Source organism: Alligator sinensis, unplaced genomic scaffold (genome assembly GCF_000455745.1).
Source record: "Alligator sinensis unplaced genomic scaffold, ASM45574v1 scaffold305_1, whole genome shotgun sequence".
NCBI lineage: Eukaryota > Metazoa > Chordata > Crocodylia > Alligatoridae > Alligator > Alligator sinensis.
Genome location: NW_005842131.1, coordinates 163,053 through 187,456, shown reverse-complemented (window position 1 = coordinate 187,456; position 24,404 = coordinate 163,053). Strand labels below are relative to the sequence as shown.

Genomic DNA, 24,404 nt, shown 5'->3' with positions numbered 1-24,404 from the left:
CCCCAAAGACATGAAGCAGGTATTGAAAATTCAAGTCTAAAAAGAAAATGGGGGTTGGAAGTTCTGCTGCCAATGGGAATGATACCTCACCAAAGAAATGCACATCTAGGCTGTTAGAACATACAGCTGTGAAACATACAGCAATTTCATTAGCTGCTACCCAGCTGTGGAGAAAAATGGGATTTTGCAGCATGTATATGCTATCATCATATCGCATGACTAGTATTAAAGAACTCAGTCAAATATAAAAACTAAGCCATGTCAATCCATATAAAGCAATCAAGAAATTTTCTACCATTTTTACTGTAGTTTCCAGTAGAATAATTTTTTATATGTATAGGAAATCTCTATGAAAAAGTAAAAACTCTGTTTATGTGCAACCAATGCATATATGTTTCTATTTAATTGGAAGGCAGAGTATATATGGACTTTTATAGATTAAATAAGATATATAGAGAAAGCACAAACTTCCCAAGTTCACAAGCCCAAGTTCACTTCAGATGCCATTTAATTGGCATCTGAAGTGCCATTTCTTTAACAATTAAAGAAATGTTAAAGTGCATTTATAACTTTCAAAATAATCTGCAGAAGTATAAATAAAGAAGGTAAGCAAATAAAGAAAAAAAGCAAATACACATACTATGGGCAAACTGTTTCGCTTAATACAACTCTTGTTAACTCAATTTTACTTTTCATTCTACAGACACCTTTGGGGCTCAAATATTTTGCAATATAAAACAAAAGATTTTGAAAAGTCTATTTATTCATTTCAGTACTTCAAAGAAAGACAAAAAAATAGCAAGATGTTTTCCAAATTAATCCTTAAAAAACAAGCATATTTATATTGTCGGCTTGTGGGGTGAATACGGATTATTAAATCATTTAATTTGATATTTAACATGCCATTCCAGAAATAAGTGTGAACACACTATTTTATAATTCCCATTAATGAAAACAAAAATTATCTGCTCCTTCAAAAAATACTTTTTTAAGGCAATTTTGATGGATAAACAAAAATATCAAATGTGAGAGCAAGAAATTCAGGGAAGAGGCCTCTGATTCTTGATTCATAAAAGCATTTTTATATTTTAGTATAAACTACAACCAGTTTTTTTTTCTCTCTATACAAGCTTCAAATCCCAGGGTTTCAATCCCACAATAAATTATTTTTAAGTACTAGGAAATAGCTGAATTGGCATTACCTTCTTTTCTTCCTGTAATACTATTACTTCATGATACCGTGGGATGTAGGGGTCATATTTTTTCTTGTCTTCTTTTTGGATGTTGACATTTTCATAATGTAGTGCACTTTCCCTTTAGAAAGTTTAAAGAAAGATTTATGAGTCCTTGGTTTTAAAATGCCTGGACAACCAAATACACAGAATAAAAGCCTATTCTCTTTCAAGTGTATTATAAACAGCTGCTATATGCAATAACTGATGAAAACCTGGATTGCTCAGCAATGGGAGGGTCTATGCATATTATAAATGTACAGAAGATTCAGAAATCAGACCTCAATTATTGTAGTTTGCCACTTGTTCATAGTCATGGTGTCATCATCATCCCAGGTTCACTAGAGCAACCATGCAATGGAGAAAAAGGCAAAAAAACAAGAATACAAAAAGGCTGGAAAGGGATTCAATATTAGCAAATATTGGGAGAGCAGATGAAGATCAATAACCTGTAGATACAGCACATCACTTTCTAGTCAATTTACTACGTCTTAAACAATTAGTCTTAAAACTTCCAAATCTATGATATACTGTATGATTGAGGCTCTGACTCAGAAGATCAATTAAATCATCCATTCTCAAGTACAAGAAACAGACTTCAATTCAAGAAGACAATGAAGTCTGCTTAAATTCTTCCCTATTCATGCATTGAACTCAACCTTTAAGCAAGCAGGATTAAGTGCACTGAAAATATATGGCTACCTTCAATGTTATGCTAAATATTAGACCACATTATGCGCCATATTCTACTCAAAACAAGCTAAAGATGGATATATCATGTCATATTCTAACCTGTTAAGTACTAGATGGTTTTAAGAAACCAAAAAAATTAAAGGAAGGGAAATATATGTTAAACACACCTGTAGGGCTACGTTGTACTGTTATACGAGTTACACATAAAAGTTCCACTGGAAGTCCTTTTTTTTTTTTTTTTTTTTTTTTTTTTTTTTTTTTTTTTAATTAAAATCAACACAGAACCCCATCTGTTTTGCATGTTAAGCGACTACAGACTTAAGTGGTTACTGTCAAAAAACAGTAAATGAACGGGAACAAATTGATTTTTTTAATTGTCACAAGAAATTTAAAAAACAAGTTTCCTTATATAGCAGAATAGGAGGTTAGTTACAACAAAATATGCAAAATAAGATTGAAAATACCTTTCCCCTGCTGTGAATATTACTGCTGACATCAGATGATACTAGCCAAGCACAGGAATTACAATAATATATTTCTTATCTACTGTCTTATGGTATATGCAAGCTTTTAGTTCAATTTTCAGTAGAACATCTGAATATTTGAAGAAATACTGTATTTTAATCAAGCCACTGAGCATACAACAAATGGCTGTCACCTAAAACAGACTATTTCTTTTCAGTGCTCCAGTATAATGAAAAGACCAATAATTTCAACTATGATGTCTCTAATAAAAAAAAATATAATTGTTGGATGTAGTGGGGGTAAATCCTCATGTAACGTATGAGTTAATAAGTAAGATGGGTGGTAAGCCCAACAATTGGAAATTTAAAATGGAATTATTAGACATAATTCAACCTAAGTACACCTACCATGAGAGTTTATCCTAAGCTATTTTGGAACTGAACTGATGTTTCCCATCTTCTCTCAAATGAAACTTACCCTAAAAGTAGTTTATGCAAAAAACACACTACAGGGGTGTTCTATTTTGCCAAAAACAAGTATTATAATATCAAATCATACTTTCAAGCTGTGCAAACATTAAAGGTATGAAAATGCACATCAAAAGTTGCGTAAACAATTTTAATTCCCCCTAACAATTATACCATGCAATAAACATACAAATAAGATAAATGTATTGTAACATCTGTGGTCCCAGATCAGATCAAGCAGATTTTTAAAAACTTGATTATTTTTTTCATTTTCTTTTATGGTGTCTTGTCAAGTCAAAGTCAGATCTGTAAATATCTTAAGTGCATTTTCATATCTTACTCTGTACTCAGTTTTCAGAATTACTGGCATGTACAGGGAAAACCTCTTATATAATTCAGATAAGTTGAAATAATGATAAAATTTAAATGAATATGGAAACCAAACTTTTTGGCGGGGAATTAATAGCCAAAAATGAAATAGAACCCGGTATGTTTTTACTTACTGAGCCATATCATACTCCCCTGGTCCAGGACCTTCTTGAAGCTTAAATTCACTGCGTCTTCCAGTTAAATTTCCAAAATGTACTCCTTTATACTTCTTGGAAGACTCGGTAACATCCTGGAAATTAAATAAGCAAAGGTAACTTTCAGCTTCTAGGCAAAATGTTTACCTCATGACTACAAACGTGTCTAAAGGCAGCACATCATTTTACTGCCCTCTGCAACTTGTTCTATATGTTAATAGAGTTGAAAAAAAAGTTTTGGTTACAGTTCTGCCATATCTAAACATTTCACATAAACAGTTTAAGAATCTCCAAGTAGGATTTCTGCCTCATTTCCTTCTAGCTTACTCACCCATTTGTTTCGATTTGCTGACCCAGGCACCATTCAGCCCACCAGGTAGGCCATAAAGGACCCATTATTTATAAAGACCCATACCAGGTTAGCAAGCTAGATGCCATGGAACTAAGCAACCTCAAAGCCCTGTGTCCACCATTTAAAATCATACAAGTCCTGTTAGTTTCACTTCTGCCTATCATTGAATAGTAGTCTTGTTAACTTGCCAGTCTGACAACTAGAGTTCAATTGGTTTTACTACAGTTAATAAGTGGCTGGTAGCAGCAAAATTAACAAGAATAATGGCAATTTCAAGCCACAACTGCCAGGGATTCCAAGATCCTCACTTCTTGGCAGCCTACTAGGTGGGCAATCAGGTGTTTGGATGAGCATCACATTTTCTTCTACTCAGATGAAATATTGCAGGGTTCAGTTTTGCAAAAAAAAATTAAATAAATAAAATAATTATAATAATGAAAAACTGAAATTTTTCACAAAGGTGGAATCACTTTCATTGCCCTAGCATACACAGATTAAGCTAATTTCTCTTCTAAAAGAGCCATATCTTTTTCTAAATTTACTCAAGTTTTCTCATTCATTTTAGCTTTCACATAAAGGAAAGTCCCCAGGACCTTAAAAACACAGAAAGTAAACCATACAAAGTTGTGTCCATCAATTATATGAAAAATGAAGTACCCATGCACAATTTCTTTCCATAACAATGGACTAATATTTTCATGTACCATAAAGAAATTAAAGAGCAAATATCCCAGAAACTAGGTGGTATATTTTTCATTAAATAATGCGTTTCATGTTTTGTTTCACGTTTCACTACTAGGACGCTACCCTACATGCTATTCATCCATTATCTGTCCAATTATACCATGTGCATGTGTCCACACATTTGTCATTTTAGCAGTCAAATGCATGTCCTGTCATACTATTCAATGGAGTTCATATGAGATAGACCACAATTGACAGGATAACTTAATGAAGACATGTCAAACAGCTGAAATTTAATGTTCATGTCATGTCATTTTGTCTCACTAGCCACTCATGTCTCGCACATTTTTCACATCTGTGCCTAAGATACTAGTTAAATGCACAAACAAAATTATATGATGGTCATGAGTTTAAATGGCTGAGGGAAATATGCAGAGCTGCATAAGCCTCACCAAGCTCATGGTTTGTTCAAATTTTTATTTTAGCTAGCTCATGTTTTGTTCATGTCTTTTCTTTAGCTACCTAACTCCTAAGTTTGCATCCAAATATGCCCGAATATTTGAAGCAGATATCAATCCATATCACTGAATTTTATCAATTTCATGCAAAGCATTAAGGAGTAACTGTTAGAAACAAAAGCAGGAATTTACATAGTGGCCTATAGGAGTGAGATATGAAATTCAATAGAAATTGGCAGCTGGCTCCCTATGAGCAATTTTTAAATCCCTGTAGCAAAACCCCCAGTTTTTTGGGGGGGTTATTATTTAAAAATACATTCCCTCCTGTTCCCCTAACCATTTCTGACTTTTTCTCTCCCTTTCTATTCCCTATAGATAAGTATAAGTGTGCTAAGCCATAGGATAAGCTTTAGCATTTGGTAGCAAGTTGTTTTTGTTTAATTTATTTTTTCTCCTTCTTTTCAAATAAGTGCCCCGTTATGGATATCCACTGTATTTATATTGTATAATTATTGTGTGTATATTGATTTTTACTGTTCATATAGTATCAGTAAAACAGTAATATAGATTTAGACCTAAATATGTAAGTTAGCATAAGTCATGTCAAGTTTCCATTTTGTTTGTCAAGTCTCCATCTTGTGTTCCCTGTCCAGGCATACCCTACTGTAACTGTGTGACTCACACCTACCCCTCCTATGTAATTTGGTTCCTGAATGAATGGGGATGAATGAGGGTGCTTGAGAGACAATGGCAGTAGGTCTAAAAATAGCTCTCTCTGAATGACTGAACCATCAAAACCAATACTTGGACAAACGACCCAGGCATTAGAACCACTCTCAGCATTCAAGAAACAAAAGATGAGGCAACCACCATTGTGCCAAGGCTGCACATGCTCAGTATGAAGACGTGGAACCCTCTGGAAGAGGACTGACGATGCCTGGACATGCCCTCCCCATAGGAGATCATAGGTAGTCTTCCCCATAAAAAGGGGTAATGAAGACTGACTCCTTGGGATGCCCTCTCCATCTGGACCAGCACCATGCCATACCACCTATCCACCCAGAGGCCCTGCCGGCAACCCCTCTCTGGACAACACCTACTGGACAAGGCCCCCTTTCCAGCCTGGATAGGTAGCTATCAGCCCCACCCTCTCTTCAACCAAGGACTTGGACTCTGCTTCTCTTCCCTACCTGGACTCCAACCCTTCCACTGAGTCTCTTTCCCCTGCTGCCATTTTGAGTGTGTGTGTGTGTGCGCGCGCGCGTGTGCACATGTACGTGCACGTGTGTGCGGGAACCAATAACTTCATGGGGCTGTGTAGTGTGTTGTCTGTTTAATAAACCTGTTATATTGAAAGCCCGAGTTGGATTTTTTGTCTGTTTCCTGACTGTTTCCTCTTTGCCACCACTTATCCAGCCTCAAGCTCCCAGCTGTTTGCCTCTCTCTCTTTCCTGGCTGTCTCCTCCTTGACACCAGGCTTTTTCGCTTGCACTGGTGACCTCAAGTAACCCTGGGGCCACTTGACCTTAAGTAACCCCAAGCCTCAGTTCCTCAACCAGCTTCTCTCTAGTCTATCATTTCTAATCCCAGTTCTGGCAACTTTCACTCCTTACACTTTCTCTCACACTTTAAACTTCCCCCAAGTACCCCAAACACACACATGCATACCGTACCATCCAAGTTAGGAACTCACCTGTGTGTATGTGTAGGTGGGAGGTTTGTGTGTAAACTGGTGAATACACATATATGTCATTGCGTGTGTGATATATGAATTAGTGATATGTGTATGTGTATTGGGTGTGCGGGTATTGACAATTGATTTTTGTCTAACTTTTGGTGTGTGTAGGTGCTTGAATTGGTGATAGGTGTTCATGTGCCTAGGCTGGTAATTTTGGGCCGGCTATAACGTCATTCAAACCTTACCGGGGAATACTCCGTCCCACAACAGTATCAGGAGCTGCTCTTGCAGTCAGGCCTCTCCACTTTGCTTGCTCTGGGAGAGCTCCTTCCCCCTTGGCTGCCAGCAGGGAACTACCCTCCTGACCTCAGCCCTGGGCTTTAGATATGAGCCAGGCCCTGCCCCTTCCAGTCAGCTGACCGCTGGCAGGTGTGGGCCGCTAGCCTGTTCTGGCTGCCCTGGTAACCCACAGCTGGGGCCTCCAACTCACCACTAGGGCTCTTCCCCTGGCAGTTTAGGTCCTTTAAAGGAGCAGGGCACCCTAGTGCTCTGTGACAGTCAGGTCATCAAATGTCCCCAGGTAGCGCTCTCATGCAGAAGATGTTTCCCCTGGCGAGTGTCAGAGAATTAACCCCTGCCAGCCCTAGGGCTTATATGTGCCCAGGGCCCTGCCTCCTTCCAGTCAGCTGACCGTATGCAGGTGCCAACTAATTCCCCCATTACCTCATTATCCTGCTGCCTAGGTACCCTGCAGCTGTGGAGCTCTGCCTTGCTTGTAGGGCTCTCAAGCTAGCTGCTTCTGCTCATAAAGGAGTAGGCTAGCTTTATCACCCTGTGACACTCTTCTAAACAAAATGTTCACAGCCCATCAACCACTTACCCAGGGAACCAAACAAAACTATGTAAAATCAAAAGCCCACAAGAAACAAAATACATGATTTGAATGTGGAATATATATTTAAAATTTTGTATTATAATGCACACAAGTATAGTAGTAGTGCATATTTTCATCCATTAATCTCTTTGACCCATTAGTATAATCAATAAATGATTTCCACGTGTTTTATAATAAATCTTCCTTCCTTGTATTTGATAAATCAGTATCTCAAAAGATATAATCCAACTAAAACTAGCCATACATTTGGCCTCTTCTAAAGGAGCACTGTCTTTCCAATATCTTGAAAATAATTATCTTTGCCTACATTAATCTAATCTGCATTAGATTAGTGTATACACACGCACACACACACAAAACTGATGCTCCTCCAAATACCTTCTATTATAAAAATGTATATATACATATACACGCACACAAATGTGTATATATATATATATATATATATATACACACACACACACATATACAACTGATGCTCCTCCAAATATCTTACATACACACACACACGCATACATACATACACACACGCATACATACATATATGCACACACATATGCACACACCCACACATGCACCCACACGCACACATATGCACACACACCCACACCCACGCACACACACATATGCACACCCATGCACGCACACACATGCACGCACACACATATATAGATACACACTCACATACCTACATACATATACATTTTATATATAATTAATGCAGTTGTCTTCAGCATTAATGTCTATATTCAGAAGGCTGATCTTTGTCCCCAGTAAATTTTCTCATTATGCATATATTTCACTGTTCTGAAAACATATGCATAGTTTTGTTGTTGCTGTTGTTTGTTTATTGCTTTTAAATAAGGTTTTGACCTCTTATTCAAAATATATAATTTCTGGACCAAGCATATATTCAAGGTTGCCTGTTAGAGACTGAAATTGAAATACGTATGGATTTTAAATAATATGTGTGTTCTTAACTATTAGTCAATTAAGAAATCAAAATATTTTAATTAGTATTGAAATGTAAATAAAATTAGATTCTTGATAAGAACTAAACCTAATTTTCACAGTAACAGTGCTCTAGCACCCTCAGGTGGCTCCTGTTAGACATCATTTACTGTTGTTCTAATATATAACTACAACAGTAAATAATGTCCTTGTTCAGGCCTGTCTATAACTACTTTTTATTACATTGTGAAAGATTGAGTCAGGTTATCCTATGGGAATCTGTGCATAGAGCAGAACCTTGCCACAGCAGGAAAAATCCTGTCTACTCATAGTACTCTGGCAGGAGATCAAAGTCAAATGGCCCTGACCTCCAACATATACTACATAATCTGTGGAAATGCCAGATGAGTAGTGACCTCAAACTAGTCAGTTAATTTCTTGGGCTACTTAAATAGTCAAGTATAAATGAGCCTCAACTAGAATCTCACCAGAAGGAATGGAAGCTGTGTAAAAATCAAGGTTGTGGAGTATAAGTAATACTAAAAGCTACAGAGACAATATGGAAGCCTTTTAAGAAAGAATAAATAGAATAGACTGTCATGTTACTAGGATATAATTTCATTCATGCATTCCTGTTTCTTTCTCTGGGGGGGCAACACTCAACAAGTAAATGAACTTCATATAGTACAAGAATAGCTGGCCTACGATTAAAGCCAATTTATGAATCGATACTAATGTCATTTACATATTGAACGTATATTTTTAATACGCTTGACAAAAATGCAAAATCCTTATATTATTAATATTAATAAATGGCAGTGATGTTGGCAATAAGATATATCAATATAAAAAACAGACTTTAAGAAACTACAATCAGGGGGCCCAAATTTTGTACAAAGCCTACTTTCCTGAAAAAGACTCAGTGGGTCTTTTTCTCAGTGGGCATGTCAACACGTGAATTTACATGCACTTAAAACTTAATGCACCTTAACCTAAGGTGCATTAAAGCTATTTAAGCACATGTCTACACATGCACGCCTTAAGTCACACAACGCAGCTTGCTGGACAAACACCTTTGTAGCCTGCTTTGGTCAGCACCCTGGACAGCCCCCCAAAGCCTGCTGCAGCAGAGCTGGGCAATGAAGCCCAGTACCAAACAAGCAGGCGAAAGCCTCCAGTCCCCCCAGACATGTTTGGCCTGGCCACAGCTCCAGCCCCAGCTCTAACCCCCTCCCCATGTTCCTGCCTCCCCAGTGTCAGACAAGAGAAGGCTGGAGTGTGCTGCTGCCAAGCACCACCAAGACAAATAAGCTATTCTCCAAGGCACAGACACTGGAGCTGGAGTGGCAGTTCCAGCAGCAGCAGTACCTGTCAGTGTGCTGACCAACTTGGGACTAAGTCAGCAGAGGGAGTAGGAGGCATGAAGGCTCCTGTCAAAGTACAAGCAAAAGGCCCCCAAACAACTCCCTGCAGGGGAAGGAGGCAGCACAGGATGGGCAGGGCCTTTGCTAGCAGTTCCCCCACATCTCTCCCTCAAGGCAGATTTGCTGGTTGTGTAATGCAGCCCTGCAGGGGCAGGACGTCTCACTGCCTGCCCAGGATTCAGTTGCCCTTAGAAGTTTGTGCTGGGGCACCTGCTTGGGACAGCAGATGAGCTGTGGCTGCATCTGCCCCCAGTGCCTGGAACAGCTTTCCCTGCTCCACCCACCTCCATCCCACACAAGTGCCCAGCCTTCCTGCCAGACCCTGCCAACGAGGGAAGTAGCATGAGCTCCTGGGGGCTCTGCGTGGCTTAGCTCGGGCAGGCTGGGCACAACGCAGGTATGGGCTCGGCCATGGATCAGGTGGGCCAAGGAGAGAGCACAGCCACCACCCACATCAAGATTCCATGTTTAAGGTAATTAAAAGCAGGAACAACATTTAATATGCACTTATAGAGAAAGGTCTTCACAAGTCTGAATTCAGTAGTTGATAACTATGTTACCAGAACTTCAGAAAACTGCTAAAATTGCTGTTAGCAAATCTTTCTACAGCAGAATGCTTAAGACATGATTTGCTCAATGAACAATTTTTAGACATTCAAGTTATTTTTATAGTCATACTTTACAAAGACCCCTTCCTGAACTGAGGTCTTTGTTGATAAATATGAAGAATAGCGTAGGCCACATGTATTTTTGTAAATTACATATTATTGATTCGCTATCTTTTATTAGACCAACTGAAACAGTTGGGAAAATTCTTCCTTGTAAGCTTTTGAGTATAAACACCCTTTGCCAGTCTGAGGAAGCATCTGCAGTTGGTCTGTGCTCTTCCTGGATGGAATAGAATAGAAGCCAGAGGCCAGTATGCATGTGAGAATGCCAGTCAGTGAAAGTGAAAAATCGATGCAGTCCATGGGTAAGAAACAGGTGACAGGAGGGGAGGGGAATGTAGACCTGGTGAAAAGAATATAGCTGGTAAATAATAGAGAGGTTACCTGGGGTATCAGATGTTAGGCAGTTTATAATGTGTCATAAATCCAACATCTATGTTTAGTCCATGATTTTTTATATCCCGTAATTTGATGACGAAGTTTATAGGCTTAACTTCAAAAGGTCTTTTGTAAATTCCCTTTGAGGATTAGAACTGAGAGATGGGAGAGAGAGTGGTTTTCTTGCAAATTTCTCACATGCATACTGGCTACTGGCTTCTATTCTATTCCATCCAGGAAGAGCACATACCAACTTCAGATGCTTCCTCTGCCTGATGAAAGGTATTTGTACCCAAAAGCTTGCGAAGAAGAATTTTTCCAACTATTTGAGTTGGGCTAATAAAAAAATATCGGATTTACCCAAAGAACCTTGTCTGCCTATATGTCCTTAGACCAACACAGCTACAAACTATACCCCTGATAGTATTGATTCAACATTCAAAAGCATACTACATGAGGTGTAAAAAGAATCTTTAGGCTTCTCCATAAAGAAATATTGGGACAGATTTTGTGGGAGTGATAGGGAAATACAAGGTCACATTGAAAGAAAAGGAGAGCCTTCAAAGCTTGGCAAAATAGCATTAGCTCCAAACAGAAGTGGAACACTTACTGCCACATTAAAGCTGAGACCCAGAGGAAAATTCATGAGTGAAGAACAAGTGGTGGGAGGACAAAGCAAAAGAGATTCAAAAGTTTGTCAAGAGTTACAACATGCCTATTTTTTCTAGGGTAACCAAAGCTATCTATGGTCAAGCACACAAGGAGCCATTCATCTGAGACCCAAAGATGGAGCAACATTCTTTAACAACAACTTCCACCATACATAGTGGAAGAAACACTCAGTATGGCAAAGACAACACGATATTAAATACTGTCTTGCAGATCCACCCACTTATCAAGAGGCCTGAAAAGCCATTAAGCAAATGAAAAATAAAGCACATGATCCTGATGGAATATTGGTTGAAATTTTTAAGTACAATTGAGAAATGCTCTCTTATTAACTACACATCATGATTACAAAATTCTGGAAACATGAACAGATTCCCAGGGACTTGAGAGATGCCAGAATCAACACCATATTCAAGAGACATAAATTGTATTTTGGCAATTATGCATAGCTGGGAAGATCCTCACCCATGTTCTCAATAGACTCATTTTCCTTGCAGAGGAGATCCTAATCAAGTCCCCGTGTGGTTTCAGAACACGCAAAAGAGCAATAGATAAGATCTTTGTTGCTAGACAGCTGCAGGAGAAGTGTCACAAGTAACACCAAGATCTTTAGCACTTTTCATTAACCCAACTAAGGCCTTTGATTCAACTGACAGATGCTTAATGGAAGATCCTCCCCCGTTCTCCCAAGTCAGCGGTGCTGCTGCAGGCAGAGATGGAGAAGCATGATGTGCTAAGATGGTAGACAGGCACCATGCTGCTCCACCTCCCTGCTGGACTGTGCCCTGTGCCCCTGCAATTCCCCCTCAGCCCAGTGCATACATCCTCTCATCTGGCATAGGGCCATGCAGCACCCCCTTGGCTCCCAGTTGCAGTGCCTGGAACGAGGAGCAAACTGACACACAGAGGGTGCCAGCCTCTGCACAGACCCATGTGCACAGCACCTCTGCAGCCAGTTTGACCACGTGCACAGGGCCACCACCCCCCGCACCAATCCTGCACAGAGCAGAGGCTGCAATCAGGTAACCTTTTGCTACTGCTGCTGCAGCTGTTGACTGGCCCAGCCCAGCTGTTGACAGTCTCAGGGCAGAGCCCAGAGCTGCACCCCCCTCAACACAGATCCCCACTGGCTGCCAGGTGGGCAGGAGCAGGTGAGGGACCCACTCCCCTCAGGGCAGGGGTCCAAGCCACCCAGCCCCTATCCCCACCAGGACACCACACATACATGCACTAACACATACACACATGTATGTATGAGCAGCCAATGCTCACAGCAGCACACTCCCCCAGAACGCTACACACACAAACAAACACACGCACATATGAACAGCCTGCTCTCACAACAGCACTCTCCTCCAGGACACCACAAACAAGTGTGGGCACCCTGCATTCACAGCACTGCTCTCCACCAGGATACCACATACAACACACACATACATACTGACAGCAGCACTCTCCCCTTGCCCCACCCTGCCCTGGCTGATCCCTACAAATCCAAGACTTTTGCTTCATTTTTCAAACCAGACAAGATGCTGAAACAGTCTATGAAATCTGGGACTATCCTGGACAAGCCAGGACATATGGTCACCCTAACTCCAGGTCACTTCTGATTTCTTCTGTGAAGCATATGAAATGCATGGACTCACTGTCAACTTCATGAAAACCAAGATCCTTTACCAACCAACCCAAAGCAACCAGATGCTTCTCCACACATTACAACTGGAGGGCAGTCCTTGAAGAATGTTAAGCATTTTCCCCTATCTGGGGAGCCACCTTTCCCAAAAAGTAAACATATGCAATGATATTCAACACCAGATCAAATCTGCCACCATTGCCTTTGGACATCTCCAAAATCATATCTTCCACATGAAATCATCTCCAATGACAAGGCATCAGTCATTTTAAGCAAACTAGCCTCACTACAGATGCAGATAGATGAGAGGGTCAAAGGGAAAGGCTGTGATATGCCATCACCAGGACCTACTCCTTTCTTCCAGAACTATTTGTCACAACTGCAACTGAACATGTGGATCTCAGATCAGACTCTTCAGTCATCTCTGGGTTCACCAATGACTTCCCTATTTACAGGTTTCCCTCAATTTATCCTGTACATGCGTTCTAGGAGAAAGGCGCATAACTCAAATTTGCATAAAGCAAACCCACTTTACAATGTAACAAATAGGGATAGGTTCCCATGACGGTGAAGGAGAGAGGGAGGGAATAAGGCTGGAACTAGAGAAGGGGAGGGGGAAAGGGGTGCTGCTCTTGAGACTACACAAGGCAGCAAAACAGAGCAAACAGAGCAGCACTCACCCCAGCCCTGGCTGCAGCGGCCCTGCTGGGCTGTACTGTGCTCTGCCTGTCCCCATTCACTTCTGCTCCTGGGCTGCACTGTGCCTTAGTGCAGGCAGCTGCTGTCGGCTGCTCCTAAGGCGGTTGCAGCTGGGGCAAGTGCTATGCCCCGCACCACCCGGGGTTCCGCTTGTCCGCACTCACCCCAGCCCGTGCTGGAGCGGCCCCTGGAGCAGCTGATACCAGCTGCCTGCACCACAGCACGGTGCAGCCCAGGAGTTAGGGTGAGCCTAGGCACGGAGGGGCAGGCAGAGCACAGTGCAGCCCAGCGGCTGCAGGCTGCTGGAGTTGGCCGCTACAGCCAAGGCTGGGGTGAGTGGGGCCATGGCCCTTTCCCCTCCTTCCACAGACATACCTGCTTGGGTGGGGGGGCATCTATGCTAATCACTTAAAAGCAAATTTGCATATAAAGAACCTGCATAAATCAAGGGAAACCTGTTCTTGAACTGCCAACAATTACTGATTCAGCATTTAGAAGACTCCTGGGCAACTCATAGAATAGGTGTAATGATATGGTCTCTAACCCAAACACCTTCTAATACTCTTTCACAAAACAAGACTAGAGGGGAAGGATAAATGTTACAGAGATCAGACCATATGGTTTCTCCATTATGGCATATGCACATCTTGATGGCTCTACTGAAGTTTATATTTATGGTATGTTTGGCAGAACTCAGTTTTTGAAGGCAATGCAGAAAGAACGGATTTTCAGGTATCTGAATTAGCAAGATAGTGACTGATTAAAATGTTTTAATTATATACAGTGGCTGCCATTTTCAATAAAAGAAACCAAAATCTAGAAAAAAAAATAAACACAAATATAATTAAAATAAATTAAAAATAAGGAAAATGCCATGTTATTATAAATATTTCATTTTTTTTAAGTAGTGTTAGTAGCTGTTTGTCTTCTGTGCTCACTGAGGCAGTCTAGGTCTTTCTTTCTTTAAAGACAGACACAACATAATATATAAAATGTCAGGAAGTAGGAAATAACTAATGATAAAATCCCCAACAGCAAATGTGCATGATTTGGCAGTTTAATTATGTATCCCTGCTGCATTTGAATTAAAAAGACATGCAACATCACCTTCCAAAAAAGTAACACAATGTATTGAGAAGAACAATAGTTTTAATGACAAAAATACTAAAGTTCATTACCATAGTCATTTGTCTTAAATATTATTTTAATTGTCTAAAACTTTCTACTTAGCCATTTTAGCTTACTTAATAATGATGCAGACCTTTAGGTTTACTACTATGGCAAGAAGTTATAACAAAGTAAACAAAGTTATAAATCTATATGAGTGTGAATTTATTACAGGACTTCTTTTAAGTTATTGAACTTTAATAAAGAATTATTTTTTTATTTATGAAAAAGCTTGTTTTTGCTATCGCCTATTGCTTTAACGATGAATAAAAATGATCTTTTTGGTCTATCATGCTATTTTTTCCTCCAGAATTTAAATGGTTAGAAACATATAGGAACCTTGAGGCCAACAAAACTGTAATAATGACAAAAAGTGTTTTAGTGAGACAAGCAGTTCAATAATAAAAGCAAATTTAAAGATGATCCAAGAACAGCCTATTTTTTTCTCAAACTCAAGACAATTTAATAAGACACTGCCTTATCTACACAGCTTAAAACTCTGCATTAAACATAACAAATTGACTGCTACTTAACTCACTAACCTGTGCATTACTCAGGTAAAATACCTCATCTGTAATGGAATTAAAGAGCCTTTTTAAAATACTGACATAGAGAGAACAACAAATTGATGCACTCTTAATAACTCTAAATCACCAAGCTCTTTATGCCAAGAAGTGTTGACAATACCAACTTCAAGGTCATTGTCAACTTGGTAAGTCATTAGCAAATAAAATATGGCTTAATTGAAGCAAACTCAGCAAGGAGCTGCATTATTTTAAGTGAATATTGCAATATAACTTGAAGAAGAATTAATAATCGCCGCTACCGTTGACAATGAAATGGATGAAGACGGTGCTTTGTAACTTTTTTCTATGACTTTCCCGTAATTAAATATGGAAATAGATTCCGTGAAGAATTAAAAGTCTCCGAGTGCATTAATTCAGACACTAATGGACTGCCTTCCAATATTGCAGCATACAGGTAGTTCCCAGCATGTTACCAACATCAGCTAATAGGTCACTGTCAAATTCCAGCAGTATTCCTAGGTTGAGTACCCAACTTCAAAAAGCAGATTTGGAATGATTCCATGCTCAGTGTTAAATATAAGCAAATTATATCTTTTTCCATTCTGAAATGTTTCCAAAAATATTTTGAGTACTTACAAATTGTCTTGAATGTAAGCTATGATCCAACTGCCTGAAGATGTATGCAAAGTAATCACACATATACACATGCTAGGCATGATAAGCTTTTTTAATTAGCTCACTAGTCCACCACATAAAAATACATAATATTTAAAATAAACTTTATAAAATTATTGGTTTTAATCATAATACAATTTTAAAAATTAATACATCTGATTTGGCTATTTTCTTGCTTTTTTTTTTTTTATTCACATGAGGTTTTAATAGACCAAACTTCTTAGTAAGAGCTAGCCTTTAGGAATTCTACATAAATGCAAGGAGCAGCTTAGCTGAGACCTCCCTATTTTGTTGCTCTTTTACAGTGATTTGCACATTTCATTCCCTTTATGTTGTAGAACTACTGTTTCTTACTTCCTCCCTTCCTCTAACCAGTACTTCATGGGCAAACAGCCCAACTTTTACAGAGTTCCCCAAATCCAAATATAAGACTTGCATACTAATGCAAGTCACAGCAGCTGCCAACATGCCAAGCCATGACATAACCCACCAAAAAAGCTACAGAAAATAAGCCACTGGGTTTTTACAAACTAACTCGGAGCTATTCTGATCAGAGTGACACCAATTCAACTGTCAAAATATTTGTATTATAAAAATAGCATATGATTTTTCTTTGACACATCTGCAAAGCTTCAGATGGAATTGATCAAGTATCACAAAGGAATAACTGATTTGCACTGACACTTTATATGGACATCAGTCCCCCAAAGCACTTAAATATATGTGTAACTTAAAACATATGAGGAGTCCCACTGCAGCCAATTGGTCTACTAACATACATATGGTTAAATACTTACTTAATTGCTTTTCTGGACTGAGTCCTTCCATTCATTTGAAAGTGAAACTGTGCTTTGGGAATTCAACTACTTATCCAAAAGAGGACCCATGGAAAAAGACAAAGTCAAGCAAGAGGGATATTAGGAAAACAGCAAAAGAAGAGTGAACAAAGATCAATAAGGGTGGTCTGGGCTAAAACTAGTGTCCTTATTTGTGAGGGGATCAACTATATAGCTATTCCACATGCTCTATCAGCAATGAAAATCAAGGTATAGACAGAACTAACATCTGAAGCACTTCAAACACCTTGAAATGTTTCAAAGGGTGAGCAGACAGATGCACACATCATGGAAAGGTTCCAAAAATGGCAGAAATGCTTCTAAGTCTCCTGTCCCAGGTCAGGCAAGGGGGTGTTCCAGAAGAGTAGTGGAGAAGAGTTCAGGAGAGCAGTTGCTTACAGCCCCCTCTACATTCCTAGTCCAGGCTGGGGGGAGGAGCTGTAAGATGCAGCAGCCCCAAGTCATGTCCCTTGGCTTGAGGGCACACCTCTGCATGCAGCCACAGTGATTTTGAAATGCTACAGCCAGGGGAACAGCAGAGGTCTACAGCTGAAGCCCTCCAATTTTTTTTGAAGTGCTTTGAAGTGCAGCTGCACTCTGAAGGGCTCTATATGTTTTACCTGTCCTTACCCTCAGTAGTCTCAAAAAAATTATGAAACAGAAAAAAAATGATCACATGCATTGCATATATGCAGTGATGGAAAAGAATACTTGAAACAGATATTTAATATACAGACTCCACTTCAGTTTTGCTTTTTATTATTTTATTTTTGTATCATTTTACATTGCTTTGCTTGTTGTACTTCAACTGTCTATCACACAACCATCTCACTGGATGAAAAGGACACTATAAATATAAAACTTCTAAACATTACTTTTGATTAAGCATAGGGTAAGGTATGTTTGGCAGAACTCAGTTTTTGAAGGCAACGGTAGGGAGTATAGGTAAGGTTGCATATACCAAAAGACATTTTTGTAAATATACAGATGTCCTAAAACATCACTCTAAAATATTATTTTAAAAGGAGCTTCTTTTTAAATATGATATAAATATGACAGAACTGGAGCATTTTATGTGGAGCGTATAAACCTAATGATAAAAACACAGGCTGAGGCTTGTTATTGCCCACCTTCGACACTGTCTCTCACCCCATTCTCATTAAAAAACTTGGGGACTGTGGCGTCAACACCTACACAGTCAAATGGGTCACTAGTTGGCTGGAGAGTCGCACTGAGAGTGGCGGTGGATGGGTCTTATTTGACCTGGAGGGATGTGGGCAGTGGGGTTCTGCAGGCCTGCACTGTTCAACATCTTCATCAGCAACTTGAATGGGGGTGTAAAAAGCACCCTGTTCAAATTCGCAGACGACACTAAGATGTGGGGAGAAGTGGGCACACTAGAAGGGAGGAATAGGCTGCAATCAGACCTAGACAGGTTACAGGGGTGGGCGGATGAGAACAGGATGGGTTTCAATACTGACAAGTGCAAGGTATTGCACCTGAGGAGGAAGAACCAGCAGCATACCTATAGGCTGGGGAACTCCCTTCTCATCAGTGTGGAGGCAGAAAAGGATCTTGGAGTCATTACTGATGCCAAAATGAACATGGGCCGACAGTGTGGGGACGCAGTCAGGAAGGCCAACCATACCTTGTCATGCATCCACAAATGCATCTCAAGCAGGTCCAAGGAGGTGATCCTCCCCCTCTATGCAACACTGGCCAGGCTGCAGTTGGAGTACTGTGTCCAGTTCTGGGTGCCGCACTTCATGCAGCACATGGAGAGGGTCCAGAGGAGGGCCACTCACATGATCAGGAGTCAGCAGGGCAGGCCCTACGAGGAGAGGTTAAAGGGCCCTGAACCTGTTCAGCCTCCACAAGAGAAGGCTGAGGGAGGATCTAGCAGCCGTTTACAAACTAGTCAGGGGGGACCAACAGGCATTCGGGGAATCCCTGTTCCTCCCAGCACTACCAGGAGTGACAAGAAATAACGGTCACAGGCTGGCAGAGGGTAGATTTAGGCTAGATATCAGGAGGAGCTACTTCACTGTCAAGGCGGCTAGGATCTGGAACCAACTTCCAAGAAAAGTGGTGCTGGCTCCTACCCTGGGGGTCTTTAAGAGGAGATTAGACGAACACCTTGCTGGGGTCGTTTGACCCCAGTACTCTTTCCTGCCATGGCAGGAGGTTGGACTTGATGATCTGCTCAGGTCCCTTCTGACCCTACCAACTATGAAACTATACCCTTATACAATGTTTTCAAAACTAAGGTATTAGTCATTCCCACAAAACCTGAAGTTAATCTGTTAAGTATATGTAGTTAGAAAGTTTACCCAGGTTTTCAAGATATCTGCAACTCGTAATACATGGTTTTTATTATATTGTATCTTGAAATACCTCTGTACAACTTTCCTGCCGTCTAACCTGTTCTTTAAACCATTAAAAAAAACTAAGACTTGCCCAAAAAAAACTCACCAAGTCCCAAAACTACCCACCAAGCATCTATCTAACCCACTATTTAAAACAACCAAGAATGGAGATTGCAGAGCATTTCTGGGTACCATGTTCCAGTGGTTAACCACCGTCAAAATGAGAAAATTCTTCCTAATAACCAACTTAATCTATCTGCTGCAATTTGAGACCACTGCTCCTAGTCCTGTCCCCTGCAGCCACAGAGAATAGTCTGACTCCATCCTCTTTATAACCATGCTTCAGATATCTGAAGGCTATTATCAAATTCTCCTTAGCCTTCTCTTCCCCAGACAAAACAAGTCTAATTCTTTCAGTCTTTTCACATAAGTTATTGTGACAGGACTGTTAGCACTGGATTTATGACCCAGATGCCTTGTTTCAGGTGGACCCAAACCCTCAGACCAACCCTGACCTCTCCATTTGATAATAGGAAAATTTTATTGATACCGTGATAGCAGATAACAATAATGTAAACAATTCTATAGCTATCAGTGCTAGGGCCATCACAGAGTCAAGGTACATCTGGTCAGTACACAAAGTTCACTCTGAGGTTCTTTCATGAATGTCAAATGTCAGCAGCCCAGAGGTCGGAGGCTCCCCGGTCCCCAGTGAGGAGGGCGAGACAGGCTGGTGGTATGCTCTCTGTCCATGGTGGCCTTGGGTTCCTACCTCAGAAAACCTTTGATGGTCTGAAATCCCTCCTTTTGTATCCCTTCTCCCCCTCTGATAACTCTTCATTCCCAGGTATCATTGATTGGTTTCCCTGTGGTCATCATACTGTCCACCTTCTTTCCTGCCATCATATTCCTTTGTTTCACAAATTCATCACATGCACACATCCTATTTTGGTTATTTCCAGTGTCCTCCTAATTTGGTCCATTTACCAAAAAGGAAATCCCAAAGGCTCTGCAGATGGGCCCTGGGACTTAGCCAATGTTGCAGAGTCCCTTATCTCTGTTATGGAACAGTGAGGTACATGTCTTCACTTTCCCAGCCTGTGTGTCTGCTTGCTGACTGCCTGTGTCAGACACAGTGAACTCTGAAGGAAACTTTGTCGCAAACAGGCTTTTAGAAATCAAGTAACCCTTGCCATTTCCCTGGACCATTGTTCTAATACAATATCTATTTTACCTACAAGCCAATTCCCAAAAGCAAACCTGTAAATATAATTTTCTAGCTATCAAGGACTGCACCCCCAGGTGTGATTGTAACGCTCCTAGTGGCCAAAGTACATGTCTCCCTCAGCTCTTCAAGGTAACTTCCTCACTGTCCTGCCTGCTATGTCTTGATGAAAAGTGTATTTTACATTGGGAGTCCCCAAAATCCCTAAATGTGTGACCCCTGGATCCATACACAGCCTAGCTGATTGGGCCCTATTTGCCCTATGTTCTCAGGCACTAACTCGCCTTAGAAGCATTAATCATGGCCTCCATCCGTGCCCATAGCCATGCCTATGCCTCAACACTGAGCATGCCCTTGGCACCCTACTGCATGGCCTCCAAACCTCTCCCATAGCCACATCCCAGTCCTCCGGTTATAAACATAAACCAAGATACCAGCAAACTGCTCCCAACTAAAAATCTAACCCCACTCTGGGTCACTACACTGCAACTCTTCATATTCCCCCTCTCAGCTGCCTCCTTTCAGCCCCCTGGAGTACCTTAGGTGCCTGCAGATGCATCTCCTGAAGCCTCTCTCCCTATAAAGTGCAGGGCCAAACTGCCTGCCCCCACTCGGGCACCGAGTTGGGCACAATACTGTCATTCACATAGCTCCTGCCTCATGCACAAGTGTTTCCCCTTAGCCCAAAACAGCCTTCTGCTCCTGTTGTCCTGCTGTTACCTGGCTCCTTAATCGAAAATAGATAGCTTTTAATTCAGCTGTTCTTTCCCTCTTAAAGTGACAGGGGCAAAAGCCCCTGTTGCAGTCATGTTTCCAATGCCTCTAATAATTTTCTTAGCTCTCTGCTGGACTCTTTTTATTTTGTCCATTTCTTTCTTGAAGTGAAGGACCCAAAGTATGATTTTAAAAATCTTCTGTGATAATACTTGGTGTGTATAAAGCAGCTTGTATTCTGCCCAGTATTCTCTTTCAAAAGTTCTGCTACCCTATTATATCCATAAATCTGAGAACTGATGAAAATACGACAAAATTATTCAAATTTACTAGCAACTCAGGTTGTTTCTTTCATCAATGCCATGTCAAGTTCTTCAGAAATCATTAGACTTCTATTTAAACATTTCCATTGAGAATGAAAAAGTATATCCAAATAAAAAGAGAGTTTTTGGATTAAAAAGAAACATTAATTGTGGAAGGGTGCACCGATAGAGATTTTTAGAGCCGATACTGATAGCCAATATTTAAGGAGGCATATCGGCCAATACCGATCTGATTCTGCCTCCAGCTGGTAAGCCTGGTGTGGCGAGGGGAGGGCCGGAGCCATGGCTCGGGGAGGGCAGCTCCCACCCCCAGAGGGCATGGTAGGGGGGCATGTTCCCCCCGGATCTGCACAGGGCAGGGCGGGACAGGCTGCAGCAGGGGCTGTGCAGGACTCTTCTCAATGGAGACTGGGCTCAGAGTGGGCACTAGCGGGACTGGAAGGATGCTGCGCCCACCCCAAATTTTACTGTCGCTTTGCTCCCAGCACCACCACCACCAGCTGCCTGGTACAGCCCCAGCTCAACACCCCAGCTCCACCCGCACACCAGAAAGAGCTGGGGCTGCACCAGGCAGCTGGTGGCGACGGCGGTGGAAGTGGAGTGGTGGCAAAATTTGCAGTAGATGCAGCAACCTCCCAGTGCCGCCCACACCCACTCTGAGCCCAGGGCCTGACGAGAAGAGCCCCGCGCGACCCTGGCTGCAGCCCACCCTGCCTTGCACAGATCTGGGGGGCACATGCCTTCCCCCACCCCATGCCCTCCTGAGGTGCAAGCAGCAATGGGAACTGCCTCCCCCACAAAAGCCACAGCTCCATCCCCCTGCCCTACCTGGGCAGTGCCTGTCCCTACCCCTGCCCCCTCCCTCGCCACAGGGGGTGTTGAACTGCCCACCCCACACCCTTCCCCTCCCCTTCCACCACACCAGACTTACTAGCTGGAGGCAGTTCTCTACACTTCCTGCTGTGTTTCTCGCTGCCTGAGTGCTGTGCTAGGGCTACATGCAGCATGGGCATTTATGGGCCCCAGGGGGCCAATATCTGATACAGCCAGTTTTCTTTATATCCGTACCAATCTGATATCGGACTGATGTATTGGTGCACCTCTATAATTTTGAATAAAATATTGTATACTAAGTATCTATTCCATGCCCCTTTAAAAATCCAACGTACAATAAGCTAAAATGAAATAGTTCAAGTCCAGAAGTGAAAACTTTCAAATTCTAATCCAAGCTAACTGATGCCATATATCTTTGTGCATCTCTATTGACCTCTCTGCCTCAGTTTTCCAATCTGTAAGTCTGGGATTAAACTCACTTTATTTACATGTGCAGTTGGAAGATTAGTGATAGATTTTTGAAGTGCTTTGACAATATAAAGTATTATATGAAAGCTACATAATAGCTACACCATACCTCTAGGAAAACATGATTCTTGGTTGAAATGCTAATAGTGTAACTACTAAAGTGTAAGCATATATACTTTCTTGGAAATCACTGCAAACCAGGTCAGTTTAGTGACTCTGCTGCCCCCTAATGCACTTACTGTAAAAATAATGACAGGGAATAAATAGTAAACTATAAAGAATTGCTGAATTATTCTCATGTTAATTTTCACTAATTACAAACTTCAAATTACTGTGCATCATGAATATGGTAACAGCTACATATAAATTATTCAAAACCACAACATAATATGTAACAAAGAATCCTGGTACCCATGCTGTTCTGCTAAGATACAGACCTTTAAATTGCATCTTGTTGAGAAAGACTGTGACTAGAACACGAAACTGAAACTGACAGAAATGTACATGCAAACAAATATAACAGAGAAAAGATTAAAAACTCCAAGACATTTCCTGCAAAACAAATACAATTAACATCTCTATAATGCATCTGGCAGAAGAGATATATAAACATCTGATGACTCAATTTTTCTCTTTCCCCCATGAAGGTTTTTTAATGTACTAATGTCTTTTCTTTGGTTTAATTTAATTCTATAAGTTACCAAGGTACAATTGTTTAATAATGAGAGGAAGAATAATAGAACTCTGTGGGGAGCCAAATATTTGGTCAAACCCATTCCATCTTGCCACCCAAAACACCGAGTCATTCCATAAGAAATCCTACAGATGTCAACTATAACCTTAGAAAACTGGACAACTTAGAAAAATGGAAACCACTACATAAATATGACATGAAAGTCTCCTTGACTGACATACCAGCTTTGGAAAAGAGCACTACATTCCCCAAGTGCAGTAGCCCCTTCCCTTTTCTTAAAGGGCTACAAATGTTTTCCCTGCCCCCAGGGTGTGATTTAACAAAGAAGACTTTTTTTTTTTTAACCAGTACAACATTTCTATTCTGCTGTTGTAGTTTAAATAAAGGTAGCATTAAAAATAAATAAATAAAACAATTGGCTCAATCAGTGCATCTCAAAAATGTTTGCTTTTCTATATAAATAAAGTACTGGGGGGGTAAATAAATTGTAAAATCAAGTTTTGAAAATATGATATACAGTGGGCATGTCTACATGTGCACCCTTAAGGTGAAGTAAGGCAACATATGTCACATTAGTCACTATATTTAAGGCACGTTAAGGACAGGTCTACATACGCCCATCCTTAATGCACCTTAAATATGGCAACTTAGGACAATCTGGCACTAAATTTGATACCTGCATTGTGGCAGGGCACCTTTGGGTGC

General features: G+C 40.8%; 1 protein-coding gene across 1 annotated transcript in view; it reads right to left on the bottom strand.

The window, feature by feature from the left end:
- Positions 1-24,404, bottom strand: part of STPG2 (sperm tail PG-rich repeat containing 2) — a gene marked incomplete at its 5' end in the record, with an annotated part of 587,105 nt that overhangs the window by 533,671 nt on the left and 29,030 nt on the right. Inside the window, 2 exons of the mRNA XM_025205801.1 lie at positions 1,203-1,314; positions 3,361-3,476. Coding sequence (XP_025061586.1) covers positions 1,203-1,314; positions 3,361-3,476 — 228 coding nt within the window. The remainder of the gene's footprint in view (positions 1-1,202; positions 1,315-3,360; positions 3,477-24,404) is intronic.